Source organism: Temnothorax nylanderi, unplaced genomic scaffold (genome assembly GCF_030848795.1).
Source record: "Temnothorax nylanderi isolate EJ_2023f unplaced genomic scaffold, tnyl_v1.0 TNYL_tig0185_pilon, whole genome shotgun sequence".
Lineage (NCBI taxonomy): Eukaryota > Metazoa > Arthropoda > Insecta > Hymenoptera > Formicidae > Temnothorax > Temnothorax nylanderi.
This window is the reverse complement of record NW_027249247.1, coordinates 306,869-321,226: the sequence shown is the minus strand read 5'-3', so window position 1 is coordinate 321,226 and position 14,358 is coordinate 306,869. Positions and strand designations below refer to the sequence as shown.

Sequence of the window (14,358 nt, the reverse complement as noted above, 5' to 3'; positions counted from 1 at the left end):
GTGCCAAATACAGAGCAAATCGTGATAACACTGCCTGACAACAAATTTATCAGCAAAAATCAGCAAATCTTGTAGTTATCTAACCATTTATAAATAACAAAATACTTTTTGAAAAATATTTTTTTAAAAGGCATATTAAATAAATATAATTTTTTTATTAATTTAAAATAAATCATTTTATACATATATTAAAAATCTTTACATTTATGACATATATTATTATAAAATGTAATATAAAGTAAATACAATTATTAATTACAAAGATGTTACTAAAAATGTTACAAATATTGCAATGAATGCAAAAATGACATATAGCGTTTTCGACTGGAGCGAGGTTAACCCAACTCAGGTTATTTTCTTCAAGGATTGAACAATTACAGTTATTCTTCTAAAGAATGGAATAACCGTGATTGGTCAGTTATAAAAGAAAAGAACCTGAAATGGGTTAACCCTGCTTCAGTCGAAAACGCCAATAGTCTCTTCAGTCCTATATGACAAATTTTATGTGGATATTCTTTCCATCTGATCTATACAGAAAGCAAGCACAATCTTTTTCTTCTAGCTCTTATAGAAAAACAGCACATTGACTACGTTTACATGACACCGTTAATCGGGTTTTATAACATCGGTAGTTGTCAGGAAGACCAATCGTAATCATTCTTCAGAAGAATGGAATAGCTGTGATTGACCGGCCTAAGAACTACCGATGTTATAAAACCCGATTAACGGTGCCGTGTAAACGTAGTCATTGACATGGTTGTTATGCGAATTTCCACCATGCGACAAGCTTGTCACAGCCTTGTGTGCAATATGTTAATTCTCAAACTTGTACAAAAAAATTTTTGCATACGAAAATAACTGCGCAATCACTGATTAGTCTATATCTTTTATCACTGATTAGTCTATATCTTTTATTAGACCTCAAATTATATACCAATCAGTGATCATACAGCGTTAATATTTACGTATGCAAAAATTTTTCGAGTTTGAAAATAATGACTACGTTTATACGGTCCGATTTACGCCGAAGTTATAACAATCGATGTTATAACTACTGACGTTAAATGCCATGTAAACGCACTTTTACGACGAAGTTACTACATCGATGTACATTATTTTATTTAACATTATTTTAATATTTATATATTTTACATTAATTATTTATTTACTGTAATAATTTGAAAAAAACGTTTATGTAACATTTATTCGACATTAATTTCATATTTATTTTACATTAATTATTCATTTGCAATAATGATTTGAAACAACGTTTATTTAACATTTATTCGACAGTAATGTAATATTTATTTTACATTAATTATTTATTTGCAATAATGATTTAAAGAAACATTTACTTAACATTTATTTAATATTAATATAATATTTACTTCAAATATTATTTTATATTAATTATTTCATTATAAGAGTGTTTTATTATTTTTCTGTTGTCGTTTTGCTCTATAAATGCCGTTTTGTGGCAAATTTCCGCGTCACGTACCTATATAAAGCTGATACATATATATTATATATGTATGTGTGTGTTCCCAGTGAACACATTTTATAACGGCAATATGACATGGAAGTTACATGTAATATCACAATGTTATTCTTGTGATATATAAGGGCTACATAACATGAAAGTAACATGCAATTTAACATTTGTTATATGCAGGTAATATAACTGTTATACATCTTTTTGGCGTTACAGTTATGTAACAAAAATTGTGTAATTGTTACGTAACACGCTTGTATCAATGTTAGTATAACTAGTAATATTCTGGTAATATTAATGGGGTGTAACGGAATAACATATACAATATAAGACTGTTGATTTGCTTACTGCTCACGTTTTTCTATGTGCCCGGGCTCTTAAACCCTGCATCGTTTTATTTTGCTAGAGCTAATAATGGTCTGCGCTTTTCATCATAAATTTTCAATTGTTTTTAAATATATATATTTTGTTTGAAATAGGTTATTTAATATTGTGCAGAGGCCTGCTTTTTAGTTCGCCTTAAGGCAATAAAAATTATAATTTACAAAATACATAATTTATAATTAATAATTAACTTAATTATGTTTAATTCCAGCTATAGAATAATTGAGAAACAGAGTGTGTGAGCATTATTACGCAGTTTCGTAGTTAATTAAAATATATTATTGACGTCGTAGCGCTAAATACGCAAAATCATTAATATTAATAAAATTAAACATTTTATAATTTATCATCCGGAATTTAGAGTCTAGAAACATGATAAAATTAATAGTAAGTCGATAACAGCGATAATAAACAATTTGCGCATTTTCAGAATAAAACATAGAAACTGCATAATAATAGAGTGATTTGAATGACCCGCGCTCGTAGCGCATCACAAAACTTCCTAGCGCGTGGTGATATTACTATCCGCGCGCCGCGCAATCGCGAAAGTTAAGGTTGGCGAGATTTTGGAGGGAAACGAGGTCTTTCCTTTCTCAACCATCGCCGGGTTAACATCGTGTCACCGAAACATCGTGTACAAATCGTTCAACATCCGACGAGAAAATAAGTATCCGGGCGCGTACGTTATCCGCGGGCTTGTAAGCTAGTCAACATCCGGAAAAAAATATTAAGCCGGAATTAAACATTATTTTCACGATTATTGTAAAAAACGGAAAGTGATGCAATCGGGGCGTGGCAGCCGTAATCCGTTGTAATTCGTGAAAATAAATTAATTATACTTGTTATTTGTTATAAATACGGCATTAACAAGTTATTATCCTTCGATAATTCACATCCCAGTGAGTGCTATCCAGATCCGAATACTAGCGCGCGACTTCGTAAAAATTCGTCGTCGACAACAACGTTATCGCACAGCGGAAGTACGATAAAGCTGAGGAAGAAGAAGGAAGTTACACAAGGCATCCGGAAGTCTACCGAGCCTGAAAGCGTGTAATCGCAATAAAACAAAGTGGCGATCGACCGTAACAACATCAAAGTGAGTAATTTCACTGTAATTATCAGAAGCACAGACCTATGTCCAGTCACAACCCTCGTTCCCGTACACACTCATATAATCGTTTTTTTTTTAACATAGAGAAAACGTTATGGGAATTAATTATAATATTTTTCGCAATTTTGTGAGATTTAATGCGTTCAGGTAGCGCATACATAATCACATAACCTCAATTTGACCACATTTATAATTCGAGTCATATTAAAAATGCATACTTTTTATTTCTCAGCATATATATGCTGAGACGGCAGACGTTTGCAGCCACACTAAACATGTGGAGAAGATACACACGTACATATGAGTCCACGTCCGTGTACGGCTTACGCTCTTAGGCTCAGTTTCACAAGTGTCGGTTAACTTTTAACCTTAGATTAACTCACTCTTCGTCTCTTTCTAAGGGGGACGTTAGAAGGAGACGAAGAGTGAGTTAATCTAAGATTAAAAGTTAACCGACACTTGTGAAACTGGCCCTTAGTAGCTGCAAAACCGTTTGCCGTCTGGCATCTACATGTTTCTCATTGTCAATTTTCTAACTTAAATAGTTACATCTTAGCAAATAAATTTAATAATCCTGATAATTTTTTCACAGATCCTCCGCGCTTGCTGTATGAGAAACAATCTTTCTGGTGATATATATATTGTGGATGATTTCACACCAAAAAGTGAAAGACGTTGATGACATATATATCAATAATTTACAATTATAAAGGACAATTTACAGAAGTTCGCGTTATTAATCAGGTACGTGTGTAGTAATAATTAAGCAAATAGACATAAAAACTATTGTCTCTGTGTCATTTCGTTGTTGGTTCCACATTCGTAAACAGATTAGCTCAAGTCTATTATAGTATAGTTATTACCCTGCATTATTATCTAACCTTGTATTTTTTGTGGCTTCCAAATAGCCAAAGTTAGAAGCTAGTCGCATTTGCATAAACCATTATAGATTGTAAAACAAATATTATACACAGTAAAAAATTTTGTGTTAAATATTTAACACATTTCACATATCAAAATTTATCCACTCAAATTTTCGTGTTAATTTAACATAAAGCAAATATGTAAAAAAATAACAAACATAATATGTAAAAAATTAACATAAAAATACTCTTCTTATAATAAATTTTTGAATAATACTTTCAAGAAGATGATAACTTGTTTTTTTTGCGGCCTCAAGTTTCGTGTGTACTTCAATCAATTTGCTTGTACACCTACTTGGAATTTTGTAAAAATAAGGTCTTAGAAAAATACAAAAATTCTTAAGATCATTCTCAAATTCCACATGAAAAGCATAGTGAGCTTTAAAAAGGTAATCAATTGACTTAATTATATCATTTGTTGGTAATAAAATAAATTTCTTGTCTATTTCAAGAAAACATTGTTCCGGTGCAATTTTATTAGGACCGACTAGGATAAGTCTTGGTTGATTAACGTTTTCATTCGAATGTAAGGGTGTTCCGTTCTGGAAAATGAAAGAAATAATAAATATTATATTGCGTCATTATTGTGTCAATAATATTAAAATATAATTTTAACATTTAAATATACATACCTGTACAAAAACAATCAATTTTCTAACAATATTGTTTGCTTTATCTCTTGTAGCCTACTTTTTCCCTCTTGCTGTTGGTGGTAGTTATTACTATATAATAGTGTCAAGGCAATAAATGAGTTAGTAATACGACTCCATTCTTAAAGATAAAAGATTGAAACATATTAAAGATTATACCAAAGATTGAACATATTAAAACTAATTAACAGCATTAATACGTAATTTTAATGAAGAAATAAACGTACCAAGAGAAATATTGTTCTTTTCAGTTTCATATACTGTTAAAATAGCAGGGACATATTCTACATATATTTTGCAAAATTTATCTTTTTCGACTTCAGGGAAAAGTAGATTAAATTCTACATCAATCTAAATATATATATATATATATATATATATATTTCTTAAATTGGATAGCTTTAAAAATTAAAGGAATACGTTTTATAAATTCCAAGCAAGCTAAAAAATATAGTTAAAATATAAAATATATAAACTATGAAAAATTTTGCACAAAAATAAATTAGAAAAAATAAGAATTAATTAGGAAAAACGGGAATTAATCACGGTAACATTACTTACCAATTCAGGAGTATCCAAAAATCTTGGAAATACATTTTAAAAATGACCTCTGTGAAGTTAGCACCCCATCTTTCAAAAAATCATTTTTTTCTTCAAGTTCTGAATGCACCCCGAAGAGTTCTAGAGTTCCTTAATTGTTAATATTAGAAATAGTTCCGGCGAATAAAGCTAAAAGAACCGTTGATGAATCTTGGGGGTGCTAACTTCACAAAATGAAATCACTAAATCAGCGATAACAATAAAAGTATTAAAAATATTTAATTTTGCCATTAGGATTTCTTTTAGAACTTTTGAGGTGCTACCCAGAACTCTCAACAGAATTCCCAGAACTTAAAAAAATTTTTTTTTATTTTACTCAAAAACGGAATATATCGAGAACTTTTTATATATCGATCGTAGCGCTTCAAACATTAATAGTTTTTGGTAGAACTCGTGAGGTGCTACCCAGACCTCAGATAAAAACGCCCGGTTTACGAAAAAAATTTTATCCTCTGGAACTTAGAAAATTTTCTGATTAAATCACTAGGTTTATACTATAATAAAGTATTCTTTAATGAGGTTACTTTTTTAGTTATGGAGCTTGACAGTTACTATATTACCGCCGGCATTAGAATTAACCAAGGTGTTTTCATTAAAGAATACTTTATTATAGTATAAACCTAGTGATTAAATCAGAAAAATTTCTAAGTTTCGAAGAATAAAATTTTTTTTCGTAAACCGGGCGTTTTTATCTGAGTTCTGGGTAGCACCTCACGAGTTCTACCAAAAACTATTAATGTTCGAGGCGCTACGACCGATATATAAAAAGTTCTCGCGATTTTTCGTATAATCAAAAAATTTTTTTTTGTAAACCGGGCGTTTTCATCTGAGTTCTGGGTAGCACCTCACGAGTTCTACCAAAAACTATTAATGTTCGAAGCGCTACGATCGATATATAAAAAGTTCTCGATATATTCCGTTTTTGAGTAAAATAAAAAAATTTTTTTTTTAAGTTCTGGGAGTTCTGTTGAGAGTTCTGGGTAGCACCTCAAAAGTTCTAAAAGAAATCCTAATGGCAAAATTAAATATTTTTAATACTTTTATTGTTATCGCTGATTTAGTGATTTCATTTTGTGAAGTTAGCACCCCCAAGATTCATCAACGGTTCTTTTAGCTTTATTCGCCGGAACTATTTCTAATATTAACAATTAAGGAACTCTAGAACTCTTCGGGGTGCATTCAGAACTTGAAGAAAAAAATGATTTTTTGAAAGATGGGGTGCTAACTTCACAGAGGTAAATACTTACATTATAATATTATTCCAACACACTCGGTATTTCACTTTTCTTCACTTTCTATAAAAGTATAATGCCAAGCGACACTCTTAGCACGTGAGTAACGTAACAGGCCTGCGCTTGCTACGCACATTACCACGCGGATAGACCGAGCGTCTCTGTGTTTATGGCAAGCACGAGCTTCACTTTGCTTCACTGGTATCCGTATTCCGTGCGCAGTAGCCATAACATAACACAAGAACATCGCGTTTAGCGGGAACCAGAAAATAGAAGACGACGATCTTTTTATGATGAATAACATAAGAATTATGTCAATTTAACACATAGTAAAGCGGGGAGCACAGACTTTTACATAACGCATAATGCGTAAGCATAAGAAAATTGATTGGTCCATATACATGTGCATAAGGAAATAGACCAATCAATTTTCTTATGCCTACGCATTATGCGTTATGCAAAAATCTGTGCTCTCCGCTTAACTGTTATAAAAAGGAAGATAACACAATTTATCTGTTCACTTTAACATATAAAATATATCACCAAGAATTAACGCACTTACACATAAATTGTGTTATTTTAACTCTTAAAAATGGTTAATATTAATTTAACATAGAAAAGTTAAGTAACACAACAACGATATGTTAAATTAACATACAACTGCGTCAGATATTTAACACTAAACTTTCTACACAGGAAAATTTTAACACAAATACAAAATGTTTTTTACTGTGTAATAATACCAATAAATGCTTTCTATTATTGTCATAATAGTAGTGTAACTAAAGGCAAATTACAGAGAAAACTGTTGATATTTGAAACTATTATCATTTTTTATTTCTCTTAATCTTACAGATTTTCCAACTGTAATTGAACTTAATATCCTCAATATTATATACACCTCCACTACCTTTTTATCCATTATAAGTTTAAATTTATGATATCAAGTATTTTTTATTGTAGTAAAAGTAGTAGTAAACGTAATAGTTTTACTAAGAATTTTTTACTGTTTTCAAAAATGTCAAAAGATATTTCCTCGTTATCTAAACGTAGAAAAAACCAATTGCTCAATGCACAAATCGCACGGTACATGACAGATCACAATCAGCCATCTGCTTCTCGGGTTACATCAGATACAACACCTTTATCTCGTAATTGCCACATCGATCGTGTCAGTCCACTCAATTATTCAATTGCCAATGAGATACACAATAACGATCAGTTATCAGTTTCTTCCACGGATTTTGATACTCCTATAACTCAAAGCAATGTCTGTATTCACACGGACGATGCTGATGATATTGGGACAAATCGTATAGCGGAAGCGGAAAGTCCCATACGTTTCGAAGTTCACCAATATTCGTCAAGTGACTCTAGTAATGAGTCCTTCGTCGAAACTAATTATGACATTCCAAATAGTGTCGATATGAGTTTAGCGGACCAATTACGCTACTGGACTGTACAAAATAATGTGCCACACAGAAACGTAAATGCATTGTTGAAAATTCTTTCTTTCTATGGTCATTCTGATTTACCAATAGATGTTCGAACTCTTATGAAAACACCTCGAAATGTGTCGTACAAGATTCAGCCAATGAATGATGGCTATTACGTGCATTTCGGACTAACAGGTGGACTGAAACGTTCGATTGCAAAGTACTTTCAAGTTATCCCCTATAAAATAGAAATAAATATAAACTGTGACGGTTTACCTCTGTTTAAAAGTTCGCGAGCTCAATTTTGGCCAATTTTAGTATCAATCGAAACTGATTTCTACACGGAGCCTATCGTTGTTGGCATATACTATGGTGACAAGAAACCTGCTGACGCTAATATTTATCTGAAAGAATTTATCATTGACATGACTGAAATTCTTGACAACGGCCTTGATAATGATGGTCATAAGTGTTGTGTAATTATCAAGGCAATTGTTTGCGATGCACCTGCAAAGTCGTTTCTCACGTATACGAAAGGTCACAATGGATACTTTGGATGCTCTAAATGTATTCAAGAAGGAGATGTAGTGGGCCATCGCATTACTTTTCCTGAAATAGATAGCGAATTAAGAACCGATCATTCCTTTCAATATCAACAACAGCCTGAGCATCACGTGGGTTATTCAGATTTATTAAATTTAAATATAGGTATGGTTTCTCAAGTTGTTTTAGATTATATGCATCTTGTATGCTTGGGGGTTATCAAACGTCTTATTCAGTTCTGGGTTAAAGGCACTAAAAATGTTCGACTTACTAACGAACAGCTGCAGGCTGCATCAAGAATTATACAGTCAATGAAATGCTTCATAACTAAAGAATTTTGCAGAAAACCGAGAAGTCTTAACGATATCGATAGATGGAAGGCTACTGAGCTGCGTCAATTTCTTCTTTACACCGGCCCTGTGGTTTTGAAATCAGTTTTGCGGAAAGATTTATATAATCATTTTCTTTCATTGAGCGTAGCAATCCGTATTTTATCTGATCCTAAACTGTGTTTGGTTATGAATGGTTATGCTCGATCTCTGTTGTGCTGGTTTGTTTCGCATTACGGAGAATTGTATGGTCCGGAATACATTACGTATAATGTACATAATCTCGTGCACCTTGCTTCTGATGTAACCCGATTTGGCTGCTTAGATAAATTCAGCGCGTTTAAATTCGAAAACTGTTTGCAGGCAATAAAGAAACAGGTTAAGAATTCGCAAAGACCATTACATCAAATCGTGAATCGTATAACAGAAGAAAATGCTCTACCTATTCAAACTCAATATCGCAAATCGTATCCAATCGTACACTATTCGAGGTCTGCAATGAAGATCAAACGTCTCGAGTTTGATGGATTTTCCATCTCAACAGAAGATTATGAGAATTGTTGCCAATTGAATAATGATTCGATTTTTATTGTAACAAAAATTTTCAGCGATAATAACGTTCTTTACGTAAGAGGTAATAAGTATAGCAATACGAGATCACTTTTTTTAGTGCCGTGCGATTCTGAGAAATTTGGCATCTCCCTGATTAATGAAGGATTTATATCTGAACGGATTACATTGTTAGCATCGCAAATACAGAGAAAGTGCTTGAAATTGCAAAATCCTGAAGAAACCACCTCGAGTGTAGTAATCCCTTTACTGCAATATAATTATTGACATTTAGAATCCAATCTAATAAAAAAGATCATTCCTCGTATTTTTCAAATCCCTTCCTGCAATCTCATTCCCTCTTGTTCCATTCCCTCTTGATCCATTTTGAAATTACCTCGTTTTCACTTACGGTTGGTGGTAGACATGGCGTATGCAGTCGTAATATTCAAAGGTGACAACGAAGTTTCCGAGGTACCATCTAATTGGCTTGAAACAAATGTCGAAGAATCGTTATGTTGGTGGCCGGTACATTGCAAAAACGCCAGTACGCTAATAGCAAAAAGATCTGAACCAAATAAAAAGTCGTGGGATAAGTTGCCTGTAACCATCGAAAAATATTGCAGTAGGTATACTTCTTTATCATAGAATAAAGGAACATCTGCGATATTTTTATTTATAATAAATACTTTTTGCAGCGTCTTATGAAAAGGCTCGAAAGGTCGCGGAGGATGCAAATTATATAACTACTGATGATGACCAACTCGGGAAAGGACGCAGACCTGTGATGCCCATACGAAAATCGAGCTCCTCATCCGAAGATGCCGAAAATGAAAATCAATCTAAGACTTTCAAGCGGATAAAGCCACGAGACCCGCGTAAGTTCTAGCCATCGTATATTCTGATTTAACAAATTTTTTGAAGATTGTTATATATGTCTCGTCGTCTATTCTTCGAATGTCACAAGGGGAGTCTATATAGCGTATTTTCTCCTGTTTGAATCCATTTCGCAATTTGAACTTTTTACAATTTGATTGAACTTGAAATTTCTATGAATTTCAAATCCTTACGTATTATCTCTTGCGCATTCCATCGTGAGCTATTTAAGATGAGGCTGTTTGTAAATTTTTGTGTAGAAATCTCAGTGATGGTCTTACAATATCATGTCTACACACACACACACACACACACACACACACACACACACACACACACACACACACACACCCAAGTGACAATGAAACATCATCGAAAATCAAATATGGATTTGCAGGTCGAAACATATTATTAGACCTGCCGATTCCACCGATTCCAAACAGCTCTGTTGAGACATCAGAATCTGTAAGATTTAAATACTCGCACGATGTCGCAACAAAATCAAAACAGGTCACAAAGTCGCACGACATCACAAGGGTAGTGCAACCTAAAGAGACAGAAGCATGTGGAACGGATAACACTGTTTTAAGCTGTGAGAACAACGGTACTTCAGTTTCAGGTCGTAAGTAGTTGCAATGTTAATTATAAATATTGTCCATTTAAATTCAAATTTTTATTAACTTTTTCCGAAAAGTAGAAAAAATTAAGAGAATCGAGTCAGATGAAAAGCATAAAAATCATATGAAATGTATGCATTGTACAAAAAATCTCATTTTTACGATTCACAAAATAATTTTTATTTAAAAAATATAATGTTATACTAATAAAATTGTATTGAATTATATATATTGTTGATATTAGGTTATCAAAAATTGAGTGATGATGTCTTGTGCTGTGCTATACAAGACCAATGCGACATAGACAAGGAAGCGGAAGACGTGGATGACTCATACAGGAGGATTCCGACTCCGGTTGCGACGCCAACAACCGGCAAGAAAAAACATTTTTCTGAAGTTGCAACACTTGCCAGAAAGGCCCTTGATGGCATAGAAGCGACGGACCTTAGTTCGGAAGGTGAAACCTATTGGACTTATTGGACATTTACAAAAGGAACATTTAAATACTTTCGAGATATTCTCTATTATTTATTCTGATGTAGAATATTCAAGAATAATTATTCGGATGCTTGCGTCAATTCAAGTAGGACTACGAGAGCTTCATCAGAAAGTCGACCGTGGAAGACCTATGCTTTCAGGAAATATTAACCTCGTAACGCCTCTTCTGCCATTAAAGTCAATCGCGGAGATTGAAGCTTTCGAGAAAAAAATCCATGAAAATCCAGATGTGAAAGAACAATTCGTAAGTAAATTCTTTAAATACCCCACGAAGAGAGATCAATTTTTGTTGAAACTGTTGCAAGTATAGTAATAATCTTTCTATTGCAGAATACGTTTGTACGGAAAATCGGAGGTCATACAGCGCGTGAGGACATCCAAAGAACTTGCACAAAGGTTTTTACAAATTCCTGCGCAGAGTTGTGTTCATGGAAAGGACGGAAGGAAAACTTTTGCATTGAAGGTCTATGTATTATTAAAATAATGCAAGGTGAGTGATAATCTTGAGGTTTTAGCACCAGAAAATGTCATTTTAACGTTGTTTGATAAATAGGGTTTCTCCTTTTCTATTGTCCAGTGTTTGGCACAAATGTTGACAATAATGCTCTTGCTGCAAACAGACAATTCAATAATCTACATAATAATTATAATAATATAGGTACATTTTCCCAGTCAGCGTTGCCGATATCGATTCGAAAAAGTAACTCTTTTATACAATTGTTTTGATAATTTTTTGCAATGCTATTTGAAAAGGTTTAAAGATTTTTCGTTCCGTAGTAATATTGTAGAAAATTTTAATTTTTGCCATATGAAAAAAATGTCAAATTATAAGTTTTCGTTACAAAAATTTTATAAATATACTTTTACAAAAGTTATATTTTTTTTAGTTTAATTTTTAACATTTTTTACTAACATAAGAACTGTGTGTAGTATTGAGGCTGTTGCAAACATGGCTGGTTTTTGTTAAAAAAAAACAAATAATTTATACTATAATCGTTTTATTATCTCAATGTAAATAGAATAGAATGCAAAATAATTGATTACTTTACCTCTAAATGTTTATCATAATAATCCCAATATTAAAAGTTAGTCCCGTCAACTCTAATGGATCTAAATTTATTGTGATTTATTATCGAGTTTTTAGATGTTTCATACATTTTTACATAATTTATTATAGTAACTTTGTTCACAGAAGCTATTTTGAATACATATCCGGCAACAAAGGAAATTGAATTTGAAGAGATTGTCGCAGAATGGTTCCGGTTTGCTAAACAACGACGAACTCGAACAGCAGAAAAAGAGAAGAAAAAATTAGAAAGAAGAAAGTAAAGATAACAAAGCGTCTGGACGTACTCTTTCAAGGTTACAGAGTCTTCTTTAGATACAAGATAATAAGATACTTTTATTTCTATAATTGTCATATAACGTACCGTGGAAAAATGTTTGTTTTTTTGTCAAAAAATCTTTTTCATTTTTTTTATTTATAAACATAATTATTAGTATCTAAACAATTGAAGAAACTTACGAATTAGGTCATATAATGTACCGTGGAAAAATGCTTTTGTGTTCTTTGTCAAAAAAAGTTTTTTTTATTTCTTTTTTATTCATAAACATAATTATTACTATTTAAACGATTAAAGAAACTTACGACAGAATTTAAAAACAGTTTGTACCGGAATTGCTGTGCTGTTAGTTTCTGTCTGCCTTCTGGCACGCGCAATATAATTGATTGAATCGAAGGTCCTCTTGTGCCTTATAGGCGACCTCGCACGAAAACACTTACTAACCTTAACGAGTGATCCAATTGCGTAATATTAAGTATAAATAATTAATAATAAATGCGTTTAGTGTAACGCGATAGAGCTGGTGTGAGGTATTATATGTAACTGTGATAGCGACACTGCAAAAACTTACGTATTATTACTTGATCACGGTCATCATCACTCGGTATCTAGTCGATTAGTATCTATTAGTCGCCCTATTAGTATATCTAGTCGATAGGCAAAGTTTGTAGGAAATGCAAGAGATGTTCCTAATATAAAACATATGTTCCTAAATGTAAGTTTTTTATACATTTTGATACTATATATTGATTTAATACACATTATATAAATTATTTTGTTTGGTGTAATACATTTTATTAATAAACAGTAATTGTGAATCAATATACTTTTATTTAACTTTCGTAATGCGCTCATTGTCCCAATATAACTGTAACATTACAGTTAATCTAATGTTATATTGCCGTAAATATAGTAGCAATGTCACAGTTAGGTTAACTGTTATATTCAATTGCAATATTGCAGTTATACAGCAGTTATCATAGTTGTTACATTACAGTCACAGTAACTGTTATGCAACAGTTAGAAAACAGGTAACATAACATGTTATATTGCTGAGTCGGAAATTGTAACTTACACGTAAGTTACATGTAACATTCTGGTTTATATAACCTGTTATATTCGGTTACATTGCCGTTACATTGCTGCTATATTACTGTGTTCACTGGGTTCAGACATTGTGCTCGAATTCCTTCGCGTTTTGCAAACGCCCGATCGTTTCATTCAGATGGCGCGACACGTGAGTCGCCACTTTCAAAGTCGCCCCCACCTTCTTCCTCGCTCCAGAGATCCCAGGTTTAGGTCGCTGCTGCATAGCCGTGGCTGTGGAGGGGATAGGATCGCGTCACGTGACGCTGACGCACACAAGCCAAGCGCCCCGTGTACATGTGCGCTCGGCGTTCGGCCAGCCTCGGCCAGCTAGAGAGAGCAAACATGCTATGCTCTTTCTCTTTCTCTCTTGAACCGGCGCGTCGTCAGCCACGCGGACGAAATACGTATATTAACGGCTTGACTGTCGCGTGCCTCTTTCTACACTACATGCGATCAGATGCGATACACTATCATATCGCTTAATGATTTTACAATTTAGAAGTTATAATGATAATCATTAATTAATTAAATTATAATTTCTTGTGTATATAAAAAGTATTAACTTAAAATTAAGGAAGTAAAGGATAGAAAAAGAAAATGAAATCCACTCTTGGCCAACGTGTACGTCTTTTTCTTACAAAATCATCTGTTAGTAATTTAAAAAGATGATTTATAATTAGCACAAT

At 32.8% G+C, this 14,358-nt stretch overlaps 1 protein-coding gene across 3 annotated transcripts; it reads left to right on the top strand.

Moving 5' to 3' along the window:
• The first annotated feature begins 2,483 nt into the window (after nt 1–2,483).
• LOC139778491 (uncharacterized) lies at nt 2,484–13,401 on the top strand. 3 transcript variants are annotated; one of them, XM_071716421.1, is made up of 9 exons: nt 2,484–2,972; nt 3,580–3,731; nt 9,674–9,874; nt 9,948–10,127; nt 10,523–10,747; nt 10,987–11,199; nt 11,285–11,484; nt 11,571–11,730; nt 12,433–13,401. In XM_071716421.1, the coding sequence occupies exons 3-9, from the start codon at nt 9,676–9,678 to the stop codon at nt 12,567–12,569; spliced, it is 1,314 nt and encodes a 437-aa protein (XP_071572522.1). In that variant the 5' UTR covers nt 2,484–2,972; nt 3,580–3,731; nt 9,674–9,675; the 3' UTR covers nt 12,570–13,401. The 3 variants fall into 3 exon arrangements, with proteins under 3 accessions (XP_071572522.1, XP_071572521.1, XP_071572523.1); XM_071716422.1 differs by lacking the exons at nt 2,484–2,972; nt 3,580–3,731 and having other exon boundaries at nt 9,537–9,874; XM_071716420.1 differs by lacking the exons at nt 9,948–10,127; nt 10,523–10,747; nt 10,987–11,199; ... (1 more) ...; nt 11,571–11,730; nt 12,433–13,401 and having other exon boundaries at nt 7,248–9,680.
• The last annotated feature ends 957 nt before the right edge of the window (nt 13,402–14,358 follow it).